General features: G+C 41.4%; 3 protein-coding genes across 4 annotated transcripts; 1 reads left to right on the plus strand and 2 right to left on the minus strand.

Moving 5' to 3' along the window:
• Positions 1-1,249: 1,249 nt before the first annotated feature.
• trim54 (tripartite motif containing 54) lies at positions 1,250-7,551 on the plus strand (the record flags this gene model as incomplete). Its single annotated transcript, XM_062412001.1, is given in 6 exon segments — positions 1,250-1,435; positions 2,957-3,052; positions 3,668-3,901; positions 4,813-4,835; positions 5,499-5,623; positions 5,944-7,551. Coding segments are annotated over 6 exon segments (735 nt in total), but the record flags the coding sequence as incomplete, so codon positions are not given.
• A 1,954-nt stretch (positions 7,552-9,505) lies between these two features.
• Positions 9,506-11,666, minus strand: uts1 (urotensin 1). Its single transcript, XM_062411656.1, has 2 exons — positions 11,604-11,666; positions 9,506-11,088 (listed from the first exon to the last, which is right to left on the minus strand). Exon 2 carries the CDS (start codon positions 11,083-11,085, stop codon positions 10,642-10,644), a length of 444 nt encoding a protein of 147 aa, XP_062267640.1. The 5' UTR covers positions 11,086-11,088; positions 11,604-11,666; the 3' UTR covers positions 9,506-10,641.
• A 1,730-nt stretch (positions 11,667-13,396) lies between these two features.
• On the minus strand, positions 13,397-20,983 carry mpv17 (mitochondrial inner membrane protein MPV17). Of its 2 annotated transcripts, none has more exons than XM_062411893.1 (8): positions 20,869-20,983; positions 19,705-19,781; positions 18,665-18,780; positions 17,725-17,817; positions 16,876-16,971; positions 14,697-14,729; positions 14,474-14,526; positions 13,397-14,115 (listed from the first exon to the last, which is right to left on the minus strand). In XM_062411893.1, the coding sequence occupies exons 2-8, from the start codon at positions 19,775-19,777 to the stop codon at positions 14,046-14,048; spliced, it is 534 nt and encodes a 177-aa protein (XP_062267877.1). In that variant the 5' UTR covers positions 19,778-19,781; positions 20,869-20,983; the 3' UTR covers positions 13,397-14,045. The 2 variants fall into 2 exon arrangements, with proteins under 2 accessions (XP_062267877.1, XP_062267876.1); XM_062411892.1 differs by having other exon boundaries at positions 19,705-19,784; positions 20,869-20,960.
• Between the last annotated feature and the right edge of the window lie 74 nt (positions 20,984-21,057).

A 21,057-nucleotide genomic window follows, 5' to 3' on the forward strand; every position in this document is an offset into this window, starting at 1 on the left:
GGAGAGAGAGAGAGAGAGAGAGAGAGAGAGAGAGAGAGAGATGTTGGCATCCATTAGAGACAGAAGGGCAGGGGTCTCCTCATTATCTCTGTGGACTAAAATAGAGGCGATTGTTCACAGCGACGTTCACAAATGTTCTGTAACTTGTAGTTTCTCATAATTTTTTCACGGTGGAAACATTTCTCATGACTTAATCATGGTTTGTGTCACGGACGTGTACGTCAGAGGACAAATGACTGTGATGTTGCACAAACTCTGGATTCCACCGAGCAGCTTTTCGGGAGGCTTCACACGCTGAAGCCTGTCCCAAGCACATACGTGTGCGTGTACCAGCGTGTCTTCAGAGAGAGCTCTGACAGAGCCGTGTTCAGGACCAGGTTATTTCTGATCATGGGATAATTACATGTTTGGCAGCGAAAGGATCAATCATGTGTGTTCCATGTTCACAGTGACACATCTGAGAGGAAGAGTGAAGTAGAATCACACAAAACGACATTCTGATATATTCTATGCTATACTATGCTGTTCTATACTATGATCAACTATACTATACTATACTATACTATACTATACTATAATATACTATACTATACTATACTATACTATACTATACTATACTATAATATACTCTGCTGTTCTATACTATGCTCAACTATACTACACTATACTATACTATGCTGTACTGTACTATACTATACTATACTATACTATGCTGTACTATACTATATTATGTTTACTGTACTGTACTACTGTGCTATACTATACTAGTACAATACCATGCTTTTAAATGCTATACTATGCCATGCTTTGCTATAATACACTCTACTATGCGATACTACACTACACTATATTATGATGTGCTATTCTATAATATAATATACTATGGAACGCTATGCTATATAATACTATACAAAACTATACTAATGATATGGTATACTAAATGTTGTACTATACTAAACTACTGTGCTATACTATACTAATACTCTGCCATGCTGTGTAAAGCTATCATATACTATAGTATACTATACTTTATGTCCAAGCAACACAATTTGTGATATTGTTTAAACCCACAGTTTGAGTCCAACCAGGATCCAGTTACAGAATCTGAAGGTGAAGTCAATGAGTCCTGCTCTTAAACTGAAAGATCACACTCCTGAAAAAAGAGAGAATCTCACAAAACCTGCATCAGCTCCGTGTCCAGAGGAGGTTTAATAACAAATCCTGTAAATTCACCTTTTTGAGGGTTTTCTCCTCCAGGCCTGTAAACATGAAGCCTGAGCAGCAGCAGCAGCTGATGTGTGACGACCATGAAGAGGAGAAGATCAACATCTACTGTGTCTCGTGTGAGACGCCGACCTGCTCCATGTGCAAAGTGTTCGGGCGACACAAAGACTGTGACGTGGCTCCGCTCGGCAGCGTCTACATGAGACAGAAGGTGAATCAGCAGCCAACCAACACCCAACACACTCACTCAGGATCCTGTTTATTATATATTGGCGTCAGCATTCTAATTTCTGTGCATGATATCAACAGAGTAATGATTTCAGTTCCAGGTTTCTCATGTGACCAAATCAGAACGGTGATGATTTGACCCCTAATGACCTCACACTGAGCGTCTCGTGACCTATGACCTCCCACAGCTCCCTCAGTTTCCTCTGGTTCACCTCACACGACACCCCCTCACCTCAGGTCACTGTCAGACAAACACACCGGGGGAAACCCAGAGGCGGAGACGCTGTCGGTGCAGTGGAGGGGAGCTGGCAGCTTCCTGAGGAGTCGCACACGCTCACCACTGAAGCGGGAGCTTGTTTAAAGGTCAAAGGACGATCACGGAATATCGTCAACAGTCCAAACTCCAAGAAGGTCGTGAGCGTGTAGGTGGTGACTTCTCCTAACGGACGATGGCCTTTAGGAGCCAAACCTCCTTCTTTTTTTAAGTCTTCTATTCGTCTATTTCTGTTTCCTCTCCTGCTCGTAAAGTTTGCAAATAGATACTGAATCTGAGCTGAAATCAGGACACATCTGCACACATCTGGTCATGCAGCCATTTAAAGGTCAGCTACAGTGACACCAAACACCAAATCGTTTTCATGCAAAATCAAACCTGTTTGTCATATTTATGTAAAAACTAGAGCCTGACCGATATAAGATGGTAAGATATAAAGAAAAAAACAACATATTGGCCCATATATATATATACATAGAGATATCGGTTCATTAAACACACAATTTGGTGACAGCAGATGTGAACCAGCTGAGATCAGAGCGGGAGCACCACCTCACCGCGGTTCAACTAACCGTCTTTCATCATCACCATGAAACTGTTTCATCCTTAAACACCAACAAGTACATCGAAATTCAATTTAGAAAATAGTTATTGTTTTTAGATCTAATGAAAACATGAATCTGTCAAATAAAAGTTTTCACATCAGCAAAGACTTGATTAGCTCATCGACTCACTCGTTGTTATGCAGCGGCGGCAGCGTCCGGTGTCGTATCGAGCTTTTGGCTTTGTTGACATTTCAGCGGCGGCGTCTGAATCACTCGTCTGAAATTCAGATGAGGCCGAGGAAAGTTGTTGATCATCTCAATGAAACCCTTCATTTCATAAACAATGTGTGTGGTCTGGATTTGGCTTAAATCCATAAGAACAGAGAGTTTATTTGTTTCGCTGATGACTCTTTAAAACTGTTAATCAGCATCTGTAACATCTATGACAGCGTGAAGTGATGAAGACGAGGGTCGTGTGAAGCTTTAAACTGATGAAGGCCGGTGACTCATGTTGTCTCAGCTGGTGACAGACGTCCTCATTACAAAGTTCCCACAGTGCATTTCCTCTTTAAGGGTTTAGAACCTTTTCCCCGACATGTGGATCCGCATACAGACGATCTGGACCGGTCGTGAGTCCAGAGATTCAGGAGTTCGATCAGGAGGAAACTTTCTGTTGTGTTTGCAGACGGAGCTGAGCGACGGCATCGCCTTCTTGGTCGCCAGCAACGACAACATCCAGGTGGCCATCTCTCAGCTGGAGGACATATGCCGCTCTGTGGAGGTTAAACACATACACAGACACACACAAAGACACACACACACACACACAATTTATTTTTAAATATAACATTTTGATAGCTTTTCCAGAGCTTTCAACCACAGCTCATGATCTTACTCAGGAACAGAAGTTCATCGTATCTGATTTAACTTACTTGGAATTCAACCCTGTGGTTTCACTCCACCACCAACCGGTGACCTTTGACCTTTGACCACTGAAATCTTATCAGTTAATCTTTGAGTCCAAGTGACAACTGGTCAAAATTTGAGGAGGTTCTCTAAAGGCAAACCTGAGAAATCATGTTCAAGTGAAAAAAAAACTTTTCTGAGACTCCCTTGACCTTTGACCTTTGATTTCACCCAAATCTAATCAGTCCATCTGTGAGTACAAGTGAACGTTTGTGCTAAATTTGAACAGATTCTCTTGAGGCCTTGTTAAAATAACACGTTCACAAGGTAAACAGATTATCTCACTGACCTTTGACCTTTCCATATGCACGTGTCTGTTTAGCAGGATTACACTTAATTAGGGAGGAGCTAATAACATTTTGGTGAGGATCTGGATCAGGGGCGGATCTTTAACACGTCATATACATACTGAATTAGTTTCCACTTCCAGGAGAGCGGCCGGCGGCAGAGGGAGCAGCTCGCCGGGCACTTCTCCGGCCTGGTGTCCGTCCTGGAGGAGCGGAAGCAGGAGCTGGTCGGTCGCATCTCCAGAGAACAGGACGGTAAACTGAAACACCTGCGACGCCTCATCCGCCGGCACAGCGACCACCAGGAGGCGGCGGTGAGGCTGGTGGAGTCGGGCATCCAGTCCATGGACGAGCCGCACATGGCCGTGTTCATACAGGTGGGCGTCGCCTCACGTCAGAATCAGAAACAGAATCACAATCAGAATTCTTTTAAATTGAAACTCATTTGGAAATTGACTTTTGGTGAATTTGACATAAAACAACAATATATACGTGTGGTGTTGTTGTTACGGCTTGAGACTGATGCTCGGTGTCGACTTTGAACTCAACTCCTCATTATCATGTGATCATGTTATCATGTTATCATGTGATCAGGCTCCACCCACATCAATTTAAATCTGCTTGGTCATTTTTGTGATTTAACAGATTGAAAACAATTCAAATTTATATACGTGTCTCATTTCTTTGTTAAAATAACTGCAGTGATTTCAGCTCAGTGAAAAGACAAGATTTTAATATTTCATGATCTATTTAATTAAGGATTCATTTTTTAAACTAGTTCCATTGGCATGAATTGAAATAAAGGTTTTACAACTTGTGTCAAAAAAGGCAATAATGATAATCATAATAATCATAACAACTTCTTCTGCCTCCCTGAATACAAGGAGCTTCAGTTAATTGTTGTTTGAACAGTTGAAGCTGAATTTGATAGAATCCTCCAACACACTTTGAGAATAGAATAAAAAGCAGGAGAAGGCGACTCGTGGACTGAGGAGCCGACATCGCACAGTTCACTCCGTCCTTGTTGTTGTTTCTAAATCCAGAATCTTCACGGCCGACGCGTCACGTCTGCGTCAGCGCGTCTCCTCCGAGGAAACACTGTTTGTTCTGAGACTCAGGTGTCGCTGCTTTATATTCGGCCTCACGCTCCGTCAGAGCAGCTGGTGGAGAAGATGGAGTCGCTGGACGCAGCCTGTAGACGCCAGCACTTTCTTTAAGTTTCTATTCAACAGGAAGCACAATGTGATTATTCATTTCATGTGTTTCCTCTGTTCTGTCTCATTCACAGAGCGCCAGCGTCCTTCTGGAGAAGTAAGTCCACGTTGTCCTGATTCTGCATGAAACCTTTAATTTAATCCTCGGGGATTGATCCACAGAAATATGTTTTTACTTCAGTTCTCATCCTTCACAGGTCACATGTTCCTCATGTGACCTTCTACTCTGCAATGTCATCACACATTTACAAACCTGAGGACACACACGGATTAAGATGCAGATACACAACTCTCCACACACACACACTACAACACTGACCCCATAGTTTGTCATATCCAACACAAATTATGTCTTAAACAGGGTTCAGAACATTGTGATTAAAATACATGAAACAAGAACAGATGGGAAAAAACACCACTGGCCCTTTCATTTCACATTAGACTGTTAGTGTGTGTGTGTGTGTGTGTGTGTGTGTGTGTGTGTGTGTGTTTGTGTTTGTGTGTGTGTGTGTGTTTGTGAACATTGTGTGTCGGACGTTTAGTCATTTCTTATATATTATGGAGACGATGATCCTCCTGCTGCCAAGAGATCGAAAACCCAAACCCTGCAGGCGTCAGCGCTCGGCCTCCCGGGACCTGACTGGAGATCAGTGTGTGTTTGGTTCATCGATACGTCGACATCGATAACGTGTGACACGCACGTTCGCCTGGGTCGATGTTCATCTGTCAAATTTACAATTTAATGTGTGTGTGTTGACAGAATGGCGGTGACGGCGAGGGCATCGAACGTGGAGCGTCCGCAGCTCGGCTTCGAGAGCATGAGCCACTTCTCCATCGACACCGACCACCTGACGGAGATGTTACAGAACATGGACTTCTGCTCTGGTACGTAGCTCGAGTGGAGGGAGGAGAAGAAATTATACATTTGACAGAGGTGATGGTTTGGATGGACCATCTGTCCTTCGAATGGACGAAGCATCAAACTCCTCTTGAGGATCAGTTTGTTCAAACGTCCTGCTCTGCTCACAAACTGCACTTGTTTGATAAATAATAAATGTCACTCAGTAAACATCTCACACAGGGAAACAGAGACCTCGAGGATTAAACACAATTTCCTTTAAGCTCCATTTACACAGGTTCAAATAGAGGTGTTTACTGTGTGTGTGTGTGTGTGTGTTTGTGTGTGTGTGTGTGTCTGTGTTCAGGTGTGGGAGATGAAGAGGATTCTGAAGATGTGGGAGAAGAATCAGAACCTGACTTTGGCTGCAGATACTGAGACCTTCATGTTACAATAAGGCTTAAGGGAACAGAGAAAGTTCAGCCTCCTTATGAAACCACATTTAAATTCACTAGGTCCACATTCTCATTTGAAACATCACTAATTTACACAAACTCATAAACATCAGTCCCAAAAATATGATTTTTTTATTGTTCTGTAATAAATCAACGGAAATGTTGCAGATCTCTTGATGATACAGAAAGTGAAGAAAGATCCAAATCTTCATTCGTTCACCGCTGACTTCATCTTCAGTTGTCAGTGAATGTTCATGATATTTGGGGGCGGAGCTTGGACAGGAGGGGAGGGGAGTTGATCTTCCAGGATTACCAACCCGAGCTTTAATGATCCCTTCGTATCATCTACTATCACAAAGGAAGAATACATTTCGGCAAACGATTTAAAAAAGCTAAAATCTCTAGTGAACATCTTGCAGACGCACTTGACGTCTCCAACAACTGAAACAGTGCAAATGTGTCAGAGCCTGTTTATAGATGTTCTGATGAATTGTAATATTTATTGATATGCATCGTGTGAAGGCAGCAGCAGAGCAAAAGAGAGATGAAATCATCTCTCAACCGGGCCGCTTACGTAAAGTGAGCGTAGAGGGAAGGATTCCCCTCGTCCACTCCGGAGAGGAGACGGCCTCAGTGTGGTCATGCTGAGTCAACAACAACAACAACAACAACAACAGCAGCAACAGCATCGTCCTCCTCCTCCTCCTCCGAGCTGGGACATGAGGCCGGGGAGAGTCACTGGTGATTGTTGAGACGTGGGACGATGACAATGATCTCATCCTCTTCGTCCTTTGTTCCCTGCTCCAGGAAATGAATCCACACACCATCAATCACTCCATCCGTCAGATTCTAGTTCTGTAGAAGTCAAATTCACAGTCTCAATTTGGGTGATTACAGTTTGAGCATAAGTGTAAATGAGGAGACATATATGCAACCTAGTTTTAATGATGATCCATGATTCATGATCCCTGGATCTGCAACGACAAAGCACAAGGTCTCCTGGGAAGAAGTCGAGTCAGTCACATGCATTGATGAGACGTTAAAGTGATGAAGAGGAGGAGGAGGAAGAGGAGAATCTTCATCTTTTCCCCCCTGACAATCTAGAGCAGGTCCAACCCGAATCGGCTCAAACTCATAATCTGTATCCCGAAGGCTTTTTTTTCCAGAAGAGAAAATGAATGGTCAGAAATCGTGCATTCATAAACCTCCAGCGTCTGTTTCCTCCTTCGTTCTCTTTTGTTCGTTGTGTGTAAATATATCTGCTTGTGTGTAGCTGACAGGAAACGTACAGTGGATTTAACTCCGTGGGAGGGAAGAGATTTTTCCTTCATGTGTGTTTTCATTCAGGATTTAAAGCTCCTCTTCAGCAGAGGATCCTGTGAAGTCCAGTGTTTGAGTTGGTCCATTCTGTAACTTCTATAGAAACATGTGACGTAAATAAAAATCTAAGTTTGATTGAGAAATGGTTCCTTTGAATTGAGATTTTATTAAAAAACATCAATTTACATAAAGCGGTACAACTGTTTATTGTCTTTTATTTTATGAATGCAGAAGAATAATTGTCCTTTTTTTATCAATGGATAAAAACAGAACGACTGTTTAGGGTGAGCAGGATGTAGAAATGAGTGGGAAGATAATCTCATTACTGTAGGTATGGAAAAGATGTTGTTTTTGTTTGTGTGGAGGGGGGGTTCTGAAAGAATGTGTGTGTACATGAGTGTGTGTTTGTTTGTGTGTGACCAGGAGCCATAAGAAAGAGAGGAAAGAGGAAATGGTTCACGGTGACACGTTCGTGGTCACGTGACGAAACCCTGTGGTCGAGTGATGAAATGAAAAGAGGCGGGAGGTGGACGAGGGTCCACAGATAATATGTTTATTAAAATAATCATAATAAGATGTTTACATCTCAAACAGCCAGAAATCTAAAAAGTAATTTTTGTGTATAAAGACAAACGATGGAATCTGACAAATGAGAAAATAGTGATTCTCAAGCAGCCAGAAATCTAAAAAGTCATTTTTGTGTATAAAGACAAACGATGGAATCTGACAAATGAGAAAATAGTGATTAATTTATTCTCTGGTGTGTTTGTTTGTAGATTTTTGCTTATTTATTGACATTGATTGCATTTTATTTAAAGCTTTGTAACATTTTAAAAATATTATTTTAACGATAATAAATATATGTATTGTGTCTTCACGTAGTTTATGAATAAACATCATCTGTTAATATTTAACTTTATGATTTATATCCAGCAGCTGTTTTCTCTGCTTTCTGCTGAATCAACGTCTGAATTATATTAGTGGAATAAAACGTTCAAATATAAAGTAAAGACAAGTTAATTTAAGCTCTGGTTTATTCAGATAATTATCTGTTGATGAATGAACACTGTCCCTATCCCATAATAAATAAATAATTAAACGTGACTAAAGTGTTTTGCTGCTTCACAAACCTCCGAGCTCTCGTTGGTTCATGTTCTTTTCCTCCTCTCAGCTCTGGTCCGTGAGTTTTCGAGATGAACAAAGTTTGGAGCTCGATGACACACGTCCGTGATGTGGAGTCGAGTGTAAGAACACAATGAGCAGAGGACGAGGAATCACACCCACAGTTCAGACTGAGTCAGGAACTCAGAGAACATTTCTTCGATGCAGCGAGAAAACTCAACCGACATTCAGATGAATTAATTAACACTTTCTTCATTGATTTATTTTAGCCGCGATACACAAGATGATTTAAAAACCATGAGATTTAACTGAGTAGTTTGACATTTTTGGAAATTTATTTCAGTCCTCGTCAAGGGTCAGATAAGAAGATTATCACTCATGCACTGTACTTCGCTGGTTAGCTTAGCCTAGCACAAAGACTGGAAACAGGGGGGAACTGCTAGCCGGCCTCTGTCCAACAGTTAGTTAGTTTGTATGTATATTAGCCGGATGACACAAACACTGCCGGACAGATTTCCATGAAAATGGTTTTAGAAATGTCGTATGAGTTGAAAAAGAACTTGTGACATTTTGGTGCTGATCCGGATTTTTTCATATTGTGACATTTTAACGAGAATGAAAAGTTAAAGGCCATTTTCATTCTGAATCACATGCAAAGCATTTAACTGAAAAGACTCTCAGCTCATGTTTTGACTCTGCTCCTTGTTTTTAATACACAGAGTAAAAGTTCACGACTAACTGGAATCAGAACTTTTGGAGACGTGGAAACTGAAGAATCCACTGAGCTGCTTTGATTTGCTCCAGAGTCAGATTCAATTTAAATTTCTCTTCTGTGGATGTGGGAAATTTAATCTGATGTTTGTTCTACAGAAATCGATATATCATCAAAATATCAGGGTTCAGACGCTTTTCGAAATACGTCCACACTAAATAGAGGACACACACAATAAGATGTATTTCATAATCTTGTAGTTAAAACACATTCATCACAGAATCAAACAGGAACGTTTTTCTTTTACTTCAACCTTTTTTATTATAAAATATAAATGGCAAAAAAGCAGATTTTGTTCTTTTCATTTGCTAAAACAGAGAGAGGGTGATCGGAGTCAGACACGAGCGTTCACAGTCAAATCAAGCTGTTTTTGTGGTTTTTTTTACATGTAGGTTTGCATGCGACAGTTTTTACAGTACAGATGATGCTGCTCCACATGGGGGACACACAGAGGACAAAGGGAAGCTGATGGTGTCGGACAGAGGAGCAATTCAGCCTCAGAGGACAAACGGAGAGGTTTGTGACATTAGATCCTGGAGCAATGACGAAAAACAACCAAGTTATACTCAACAGAAGTGTTTTTTAAATTCTCCTCGGCACAAGAAAGTTCAATTTAGGCTCGAAAACACCAGGTTTTCACTAATTAGACAAAATCTGTTTAGTTTGTGGTCTGAATCTGCAGTGATGAGATTTGTCTTTATTAATTTATAAGAAAAACCTTATTCTAAAAGGTCAGAGTTCAGCCTCGTTTAATTCATCAGGGACAATGGGTGTGAGTTCAGGTTCTTGTCTGGGTCTAATCTCAAGGAGGGTTTCAGTAATTACATGATCCATAATGTAACTCTCATTATTCAAACAGATTTCATCGCCGAGGGTAAATATCACCATCCTAATTAACACCAGGGTCACTCGGCACACCGACGAGAAATGGGTTCTGCTCCAGTTTAATCAAATGTCAAACTGTAATTTAACCCGGTGATTAATTCAAATTGCAAATGACTTGTCAGTGTAGATACTTTAGTTAAACCTTCCTCTGTGGAAACACTCACATGAACCAGGAACCAGCGAGTGATACAGAAGTGTAGAAGTCAAACATGAGAGAATGTGAAAACCAGTGATGATTCCTTTTGTCCACCAGGAGTCCAGCAGTGTGGAGGGGATGGGGGGGATTGATGGGTGAAGGATGGGGTGAGCCCAGGGAGTGTGAGACGGGGGGGGGGGGGGGGGGGTCTGAGATGTCCGTTCCCATTTTCTCCAACAAAGTTCTTAAACAACACCTAAGGTTTTACACTTTACTCGCATATGCCGTGGTGCGTAATTTGGCACCACCTGTGCGTAAAATGGCACGGAGAGGAAGGCAGGCGCGCGAACACACACTAATGTCAGCGGTGGACTTTTACTTCCCGACCTCGTCGAGCAAGTTGCGGTTGATCTGAGCCTGCTCCCTCTCGCCCTCCATCTTCGCCATGTGGATCATATTCCTCAGCATGTGGAAGGTCAGGTCGATGGACATCGGCGGGTCCTCGCTGCGCTTCAGCAGCTGCACCGCGTTCCTCAGCGCCTCCTCATCGCCCGCCTCCTCTTCTTCAGCGGGCAGCTGGTGGAGATGCTCCGGGTTCTTCCTCCGGAGAAACCTCAGGATGTTGTCGCCCAGCAGGTCCGAGGCGGCGCTGTCCCCGGCGGCGGCCGCCCGGAGCAGCTCCTCATCCAGTCGCTGCGTCTGGAGCCGCTCGCTGCCATCCAGCCAGCCGGGGGGGGAGCGCGGTCTGCCGGCGGCGGGCAGGAGGTGTGATGAGAGGAGGACGGAGGAGAGGAGCAGGAGCAAGGAGGCCGGCTTCATGTCCTGGAATTTAAATACGACTCGTTGTTAGAGGAATGTTGATGAAATGACCAAACTCATCAGGACTGGTGGTTGCTCAGCTGCAGCTTCTCGGACTGAAACCTGAGCGAAGTTATTGTAATTTCATCTTTAGGGGAATTTAAGTTTCACATTATCTTCCCTCCAGTTGTTATTTGCTTTACTCTAAACTCTATAACTTTGAACTGTCTTTATTCCCGAAGCCTTCTTGCTTTTGCTAATTTCCAGATTGTACAGTTTCTTTTCTGTGTCTTGAAATGTAAAAAGTAAAAATGAATTCCAGAGTTAGAATTAAGGTTGAATGAACGAAGCATCTCACAGTCAAGAACAAAGCTCCCTCTTGATTTTCACCACAGTCACTAAAATCCTGATCTTATCACACACGCGTCTTGAATTTCACTTTCCTGGGTATCTTGGATTTCTCATTGAGAACAGAGAACCCGCAGAAAGACACAAAGTGACTAAACTCGAACAACTGAAACACAAAGTGTGATACTCACGATGTTCCGTCCAGATGCTGCAGCTTAAACTTCGGATTCCAGGTGAGTGTTCGGTCCCAGTGCGCAGCGCAGAGAGAGGACGCAGCTTTTATACGTCCAGTGTGCGCCTCTGACGTCACAGCCCGTAGCCCAGACAGCGGTTTGCAAATTGGACGAGTGACACGGAGTCAATGAGGGAATGAATCAGTCCATCCATCCATCCATCCATCCATCAGTCCATCCATCCATCCATCCATCAGGGCTGAGGCAGCTCTCAGGGGAACAAGAGGGAGATCCAGATGGTGTTGACACCTTCCTGGATCAAGGGATGAGGGATGGAAGATGGAGGATGAAGGGATGAGGGAAGGAGGATGAATGAATGAGGGACGAGAAATTAAGGAATAAGGATGAGGGGATGAGGGAAGGGATAAGGAGAGGAGGATGACGGGATGAGGGAGGAGAGAATGAGGGAATGAGGATGAGGGGATTAGGGGAAGAGGATGACGGGATGAGGGAAGAGAGAATGAAGGGATGAAGGAGGAGAGAATGAAGGAGTGAGAATGAGGGGATGAGGGAAGGAGGATGAAGGGATGAGGGAGGAGAGAATGAGGGAATGAGGATGAGGGAAGAGGAGGATGAAGGGATGTAGCTTTAATCATTTCCTTCTTCGTCTTCTTCTTCTTCCTCTTTTTCCAGGAACAGAGGAGAAAGTCTGTGTTTTCTTTTCACATTAACTTGAGTTGATTTCTCTCTTTACTTTCAAGACAAATATCAAGTTCCATCATTTCTGAATATAAATGAAACGACGATGAAACATCAGAACATTTTCTCTCTGGTCTGAATGAGTGGATTCTTCTGGGAGCTGTCCCTGGTGCTGAAGCAGCTGGTTATATATATATATATATATCTATATAATACAGGATTATATATAAGCTAAACAACCTTAAAGTGACAGTTTAAACTTCGTTCACCATCATTAAGGACTCAGGCTCTTTTCTTTTATTGTAAATTCACACAGACCAGAAACGATTTGTGAAGATTATTCTACAAAGAAGTTTCCCAATGACTTTAATCATATCTACACGTTAGGATGTAGAAACTGATAAACTGACACAACTCACACATCAGGAACCAGTTCATCTGCATCGTGCGTCATGTTCAGGTTAAACTGGGGAAGACGATTAAGTTTATAATCATTTAATCCCCTGACTCCCCTGAGTCTCAGCACTGAAACTGAAATGTTTCATATCGCACAGAGAGGGAAGAGGCTGTTTGGCAGATTTTCACTGGATCCATCAGACGGTTCTGTTTACTGTTCCCGAAGAGTGTGTGTGTGTGTGTGTGTATGTGTGTGTATGTGTGTTTGTAGTTAATTTGGTCGCCAGCCTCCACATCCGTCCAGACAAACAAACAAACCATCCAAAGCTAAGTAGGCTACCAAAGTGAGCGAGGTCAAACGCCAATGAACTTTAATTTCATATTAAAAACGTTAACAAGGTGTAACTTAATATTCATAAATTAATTATTTAAACTTCCTGTGTCTGTTTTGGGGTTTTGTGGTATTCAAAATCATTGAGTGTTAAATGACCAGAGAAACATTTGGGGAATTAGTTTTGATTGATATCACTCATGTGTGGCTCATTAAATGTAATAAGTTAGCCAGCTAAGCTAGGCTAACTGGCTGCCATTCAGATGATGGGTGTTTTTTTTGGGTGGTATTCATCTGCAACTTGACACTTCACCACTAGATGTCACTAATTCCTACACACTGTACCTTTAAGACTTGAATATTGATGAATTGATTTGACTAGAACTCAGCATTAGACAATTGTTTATTTACTTGAGGAAACATTGACAAAGACTGTTGCTTACTTTTCACTCAGATCATCTACATTTACAGTTTAACAACATACACATTATATATATATAAACCTTAGTGTTTCCTTTCCTGAGGATTGTTAAGAAGACATTTTGGGAAACTGTGGAAAAGAGTAACTAGAGGAAAAGTACACAGAGGAATCACATACAGAGAAAATAGGCCAAGAAAATATATTTACTCAAATATAATATGAGAAACAAAACAATGTCAGAATTCACTTGCAACAACTTATTAAATTCCTTTAACAGACTAAGTGTAAATGTATAAGTGCCTGTGTGTATTTGTGCAAGTGTGTGTGTGTGTGTGTTGTTCTCCACTACCAATTCACATTTCCATAAATAAACTTTCACAGACGTTTCTGCAAATTCAAGTTTGACTTTCAAGTGAGAATTGGTCATTCAGAGGAGAAGAGCACTTTCACTCGACCTTTAGAAATGACTCGCTTTTACACGTCACAAATATCACAAGAGGAGGAACCTAAAGGAAGATACACACAAACAGACACATACACACACACACACACACACACTACAGATGAGTGTTAACTCGTCATCAGCAGCAACAGGCTGCTCTGAGACCGTCCTTCACATCTTGTTGGCCTTCCAGGTCAGGTAGGAGTTCCAGGCCACGGCAACAATCTGGACCACGGCCAATCTGAGAACCGGAGGAAAGTATTTATTATTTCGCACGAGGTAAGAACAAGTTCAGGCTATAATATATTATAATATCTACATCCCATAATATAATTAACTACTTCTTCAGTCTTTCTCTCCTCTAGTGTATTTTAACAGGTTCTCTCTTGCACAGAAAAAACTGACGCTCCTGAAACACCTCGTTAGTTTTCCAGATTACATTTGAGTACTTTCACAAATCAAAATGACTTGAATATATCTCCTTTAAGAAAATATCTTTCAGAATAATAATAATAATCAAGATCTGAGTCTCATTCTTTGCAGTTAATATAAAATGAGACGTGATGAGTGTTTGTACGTTAATGGACTCAAACGTTTACCTGTGCTGAAGTGGAATGAAGTAGAAATTTGCGATCTGGACCGGAGGCCACAGCTGAAAGACAAACAGAAACCACCAGGGGGCGCTTTAAAACACACAAAACAGGAATACTACACTTCAAGTGATAATATATTTCAATCACTACGTTAATTTGAAGTTAATAAAGACATTTAAATGACAAGCATGTGAAAAAGAAACAGCAAAACGACGCAGGGAGAACTCACGTAGTAATTTGCGACGAGGGCGTCGGGGTAGTCCTGTGAACAGAGGAACGTTCAATCAGAAACATTTCACCAAAACATCCAGAAGCTGAAAGAAGCTCCGACGAGTCAGCTCCGAGAAACAAGGAGATCATTTTTTGTTTCAGGACGAATTCACAAAACATTTCAGAAACCAGTTTATAAATCAAAAGGAATCAGACTCACGACAGAATCTGAACTAGAATCTCAGTGGAGCTCAAATCTCAAAACAGTCCGTTAAGTTCATATCTCATAAAGATCATACAAATGTCCAGATCCATTATTCCACTGGGCAAACAGTGATAAACTGAAGGTTCTATATCACAAGGTTAAAGAAAGTGAAATAAGAAATGTAATGAGCTCGTCTCTGACCGATAACACGTCCTCCAAGTTTCACGGAAACACATTTGGTGCTTTTTGCTAAATTTCGGCTCAAACAAACAAACACGTGAAGGAAACGTTCACCTCCTCGGTCGAGGTTTTTAAAACCACATCGTCTCCAGTGACTGACGCTGAGACGTCTTTTTAAAAATGTAATATTTCTACATAAAGTTTGAAATTGTTTGCAGTCGTCTCCCTTTTCTAACTTTATTATATTTCAATATTTAACTGTCGAAGTTAAATTAGTTCAAATGTATTTAATTGTGTTCAGGAAAACATTGTTTAACTTGAAATAAAAATCAACACTGGTTTTTTGTTAAATGAGGCTTTTTGACTGCACAGTAAATATGAAAGAACAGAGTTTACACAAAGACACACACAGACACACACAGACCCACAAAGACCCACACACAGGATCTAACAACCCTAAAAAGCTCTGTGTCATCTTCTTTAAAGGTCACCTCCACATGTCTCGACATATAAAAACTAGGAGCCAATGTTCCAGCCTCAGTCTTTCTGCTGCTTGTTACTTGTTTTTATTTTTTGTTGTTTTCTAATTACAGTCGAACAAGCGACTTCTCCACCGGAGGCGAAGCCGCCGCCCGTCAGCCGCTCGTCAGCCGCTGGAGGGAACCAGACCTTTCCCACTCAGATTGAGCGGCTGTGATTGGCTGCTGACCTGGCCAGGTAAACCCCCCCCCACCAAAAAAAAATAGCCCGATGTCAGCTGGGATTTGCTCCAGCTGATATAATAATACAATATAGTATAATCACTTATATGGTTTGTATGAGGAGCAACTCCAAGACAGCGTTCGAGACTCAAGGTGAATCAACAACAAACACTTTAATCAACCGGCCGTCTGATTGGTCGGTGGCTCCGCCGGCGGCTCCATTAATTCTCCCCTCACATTTCCTCGGGGCCAGACTTCGGTGTAATGAGCAGATTCGTCATTTATTTTTTGTCCTTTCTGACATTTACCAGTTTGGCCTTTCAGCCCCCCCCAGCCCCCCCCCCCCCCTTTGGTAAATAATTGATGATGATCAGCGGCGTGTTGGGTAAGCAAGGCGGTGACGGACGTTTGAGCAGCTGGCACAAGACGACAGTTAGCACTGACCTGGCATACAGACACACACACACACACAGACACACACACAGGAATGAGTCACTCTGGTTATTTCCTAGGTCCCCCCCCCCCCCTCATCTCCATCACAGGACACAGTTTCTAATAATGTGGAGAGGTGAGTGTTGGAGGTCAGACGCCGAAAAAAAACCAACATCCTGCCTGTGTTCTTTCATTTTCATGTGTTGTGTTGGTACATAAAACCCCCTGATCGTTTACTGACCGAGTCCAGAGTCAGTTACTGTCACGTCTAAAGTTTAAAGACCAAAGTTATATCAGCTGGATAAAGGTCACGCTGTTGTTTTATAAAACGACGCGGGGAGACGAGAGCGGAAAACCTCTGCAGGTCAAACTCAGTTATTCACCATTTGCATCAATTTACAAATGATTAGTTCACATTTTGTTCTTAATTCTGACTAAATATGATAACAAATCACACAACATTTTCTGTGAGGTTGTGCGGTGTGTGTGTCTGTGTCGTGCCTTTAATGCAGCGCTCATGAATAAAACATGTGCTGAGGACACGTCAGGTCAAACACTGAACCTTTAACCTGAGGACAGAACGATTGAGTCTTCGGATAATTACAACAGTTTATTGGACAAACCTCCGAAACAAGAGAAGAAGAATCTTGAGAGTGAAGTTAAATCAAAGGTCACATTACCCTCTTGAGTTTGGCGATGTTGTCGTCCAGTGTGAGTCCGTTCAGAGCGCCGGAGATACAGAGGAACGCCCCCAGGAAGCCCGGAGCGAAACACAACTACCACCACAGAAGAAGAACGAGGAGGACATAAACACGAGGCAAAAGAAAAACATAAAAACAATCAAATTCCTTAGATGTCTTCTGATGAACCTGAAGGACATGAAGCTTTATTGTAGCTCCTGATCAATCGTGTGTGTGAGTCACATGCAAACAACAGCACATCATCAGCATAGAGTTTAACATTCAACTGAGTTTGTGCTGTTAAATACATTTAAAGATTTTACAGTTAAAATGTGTGAAGTCATTTGTTTCATTAGGAATTCAGATTTCATTCTGATTGATTTGAAAAGGATCTTTAAATTTGTGAATGTTTATGAAGTAAAAATAAGTTGATAAAACCAAATAGGAAGTTTTTGTCTAGCGTCCTCAGAATCAGAGGTTTCATATAAATCTCACAAATATAAATGAACTATATTTTCTCTACAGTTTAATTTTGTATATTTCACTCTGACAACGCTCAGAGGAAACATGATGAAAACACTTCTGGTCATCATTAGTATATTTGTTTCTGTTTATTTGTACTTTTACTTGAGTAAAATGTTTGAGTACTTCCTCCACTTCTACTTTTAAGTTAAAGTTAAAATTCGTTTTCATTCATGTCTGTTTGAAGAAATGATCAAATGTAATAAATGAGAACTAATGACTATGTTTGCTGCTGATTAAGTCTGTCTGTTTTGTTTTGAAGAAGAAGAACAAGAAGAAGGAAAGAAGTCTTCGCAGTAGACGAAGAAGAGAAACATTTGTCGTCACCTGATCAAGCAGCATTTTCTTCATAGCCGAACTTTTACTTCCTCCCACGACCAGTTTGTCCAGAACTTTGTACCAACTCCCAACGAATGGACCCTAGAATCGAAAAACACATTTTATAACCGTGACATTTACTCTCACTCAGGTTTAAACAGTCCAATGATCTTAAACCAAATCAAAACACAAACTGTTTAACAGATGTTTTGAGCCTCGGCTGCAGAGAAATGAAACGTAAACTAAGCAACAATATATATATTATTTATAAATGAGGCAGAATGAATTATGAAACAGCTGCATGTGGATGAATGAAGATATTTACAGCTGCTGTGGAAACAATTGAGTGAAACGTAGTAAAGTGAATCCTGAGCGAGGCCGAGGAGACGAGTTCAAGACAAACAGCTTCTCTGCAGAAAAGACTAAGACGATTATGGAAATATAAATAAAATTTGTCTTTGTCACTGAGATGAAAAAGAGAATTGTGCAGCTGTCACAGGACGGGACGAGTGAAATATGTGAAACCACAAACATACAAAAGGCTTGAACATGTAACATGTAAACACATAAACACCAGAATAGAAACACACGTCACACACAAGCCTGACGACACGTGTGTGTGTTTCACGTAGAACTGCAAGCACGAATAAGATCGTGAGTTAACAGATTTAGTTTCTTCTCATATTAAACAATAAACGTTTAATAAACATATTTAACTTTAAAAAATCTATAATATACATATGTGTCCTGAGCATAGACTCATCAAAAGTGAAGCCAAAGCATCTGGATCGCCACCTAGTGGCCGGCTGCAGTACAGCTCATGAATCCGGCTCCTCCGTGTTAGCAGACGGGACATGGACCAAACAAAAAAGCCCTTTTGTCAAATTTACATTTTAATCATCGTGGTCAGAAACGGATTCGAAGACAGCAACGCGTCGAGGGAACTCACCACGAAGAAGAAGCCGATGCTCATCATCTTCGCCGTCCGCTTCACGTTGTGTTGAGCGAGTCCTCGTCTCTCGATCAGCTGTTGGGAGACGACATCACCAAGTCCCACTAGAGAGCCTGGGGGGGGGGGGGGGGGGGATGGAGTAGTTATGTATTAATATCAATACAATACAACTAACTACTAAAAGATTCATGTGGTTCTCCCAGTTTAGTTGTTTATGTGTTTTTACTTGTTAAACTACTACAAACATGTTAGATACAAAATGTATTATTTGGGCAACTTTATAACTTTAACTCTACTAATAACTTTTCCATCTAGTTAAATGTATATGAGAACTATCATCTGAAGAATCTACTTTTGAACTATGGATGACGTCATTTTCTTTATTCTTCTTCTATTTAAAAAAACACAAACAGACAGAAACGTGTTTGTTAAATGTTTTCGTGAAGATAATTATTAATCACTGATTATAAGTTTTATTTTCTGTTTTTATTTTGAACCCTGACTGTTCTCATGTATCAGGAGCACACTGCCTCCATCTAGAGGTGGTTTGATGTAACTGCACTGGCTCAAACAAACAGGTTCCATTCAATCAGTTTATTGATTTGTTGATCTAGTTCATAATCTGCATGCAGTGCATTTGAACGTGTTTCCAGGAGGGTGAAGGTGAAGGATCGAGTCAGAAACCTGCAGCTGATGATCTGGCTTCAGACATGAAGCTGGATTTAGTTTAAGGGACCTGTTGGAGGAACCTCGGTGGAGGTTACAGTTTAATTCTTGTTGTTACAGCCTATTTGAACTCGTCCTGATTAAAGCTGCTGTTCCTGCTCAGAAACAAGCTCCAAAGAAAAAACAAATCAGGTTTCCCTCCGTTCAAAGTTCTGCGTCTGTGTTGACTTAAAAACCGAGGTTCTTTCAGAGAGCAAAGGTCGAGGATGCCGGAGCCGTGAACCCGTCGGTTTCTAAAAAACTCCTGAAAATGAAGCTGAGTCTCGTCTCTGACTCGTTGTGTGGTTGAAAGTGAAAAGTGAGACACGAACCTGCCGTCACTATCTGAACTGTCCAGGGGTATCTGCTCATCAGGGCCTGGTAGGACCTCCACAGACCGGCCATCCTCCTGCTGAGGGATCACACACACACACACACAGATAAACTGCTTAGAGAACAGCATGTGAGGAAACCACATGATTTCATATATTATAAAATAATACAATTAATGTTCAGGGTCAAATCAGAATGACTCCCAAGTCAGCTTTCCTTTCAGGAGAGAGAAATTAGATTGAAGAAACAAGAAGACACGTGTTTCAATGTTGGGGTTTGATTTTAGAACAATAAAAGTGTCTTTGAAGATTAAAGAGGATTCAAAACATGAATAACTTGTTTGTTTGTTTAAATCTGTTGGATTAACGATTACCACATATAAGCTTCTCTCTTCGGCCTCTCTTGTCACTTTACACATAAACTTTACATGTGAATTATATGAATAATGTTCTCATGACTGAGTCAAAAGCAAAGCCCCCCCCCAGCCACCCAGTAGTCGATGTGACTCAAATCAAGCGCCCCTGCTAATCAGTTCCCTTCCACGATCCATCACAGAAGGTTGATTAGTTTAACTGCTCTGAGCTGCAGGAGATTTTTCTTCTCTACAGAACAAGTCAGACGAGAATTTAATATACACGTGATAGAGGAACTATCACGTGTCTCTATGTTATATACCCGCTTTTTTTAACTTATATATGCAGTCCAGTGGATTCAATCTTTACAAACAACTGATTTAAAGTTTAGATTTCCTCAACCTGACAGGTCCAAGTTGCCCGAATTGAAGAGGAAATTCAACTCGTTTATCAAGAGCAATAAAATATTTACTGGCTCACACGTAAAAGTACAAATATTGAAGGACAAGTTAAATTTCAATGTTTTTCTGGTGAAGTCTGGCGCGAGGTTCAGGCTCAGCCGCGTTAAACCAGTAGAATCTTCGCTTTGGACACAAAGTTCCATCGCAACCGACGAAGATCAACAAACAACTCGTGAAATCAAAGAATCTTTAAGAAACAATGTTGCAACTTTAAATTAATAAATACAAATAAATAAACATCTAATAAACAAAGTGCTGCAGTTCAACGTGATGCGCGTGTGATGCTTTCAGGGTCGTTTCATAAAACACAGTCAATGAAAAGTGTGAATAAAATAAAACGTGGACTCGCCTGCGACTGCTGTGACTGAGCTCCTGCTGCTGCGTTCAGGGTCAACCCCTCAGCTCGGACAAGTGGGAACTGCAGCTCTGTCGATGTTTCTCACTTCATCCACAGGAAGCACTTGAGTTAAGGGATTTGGAAGCTCTTGGTTTGGACGAGTTGATAAAACAACCTTAATAATGATCATAACGATATAAC

This window comes from Platichthys flesus, chromosome 18 (assembly GCF_949316205.1).
Source record: "Platichthys flesus chromosome 18, fPlaFle2.1, whole genome shotgun sequence".
NCBI lineage: Eukaryota > Metazoa > Chordata > Actinopteri > Pleuronectiformes > Pleuronectidae > Platichthys > Platichthys flesus.

Coding starts and splice junctions, on each gene's coding strand:
- mpv17 (XM_062411893.1), bottom strand. CDS start 19,777: ATGGCCGGTCTGTGGAGGTCCTACCAGGCCCTGATGAGCAGATACCCC. Junction 16,972..17,724: donor AGAAAATGCTGCTTGATCAG/GTGACGACAAAT, acceptor CTGTGGTGGTAG/TTGTGTTTCGCTCCGGGCTT. Junction 14,730..16,875: donor ACATCGCCAAACTCAAGAGG/GTAATGTGACCT, acceptor CTCTGTTCACAG/GACTACCCCGACGCCCTCGT.
- uts1 (XM_062411656.1), bottom strand. CDS start 11,085: ATGAAGCCGGCCTCCTTGCTCCTGCTCCTCTCCTCCGTCCTCCTCTCA.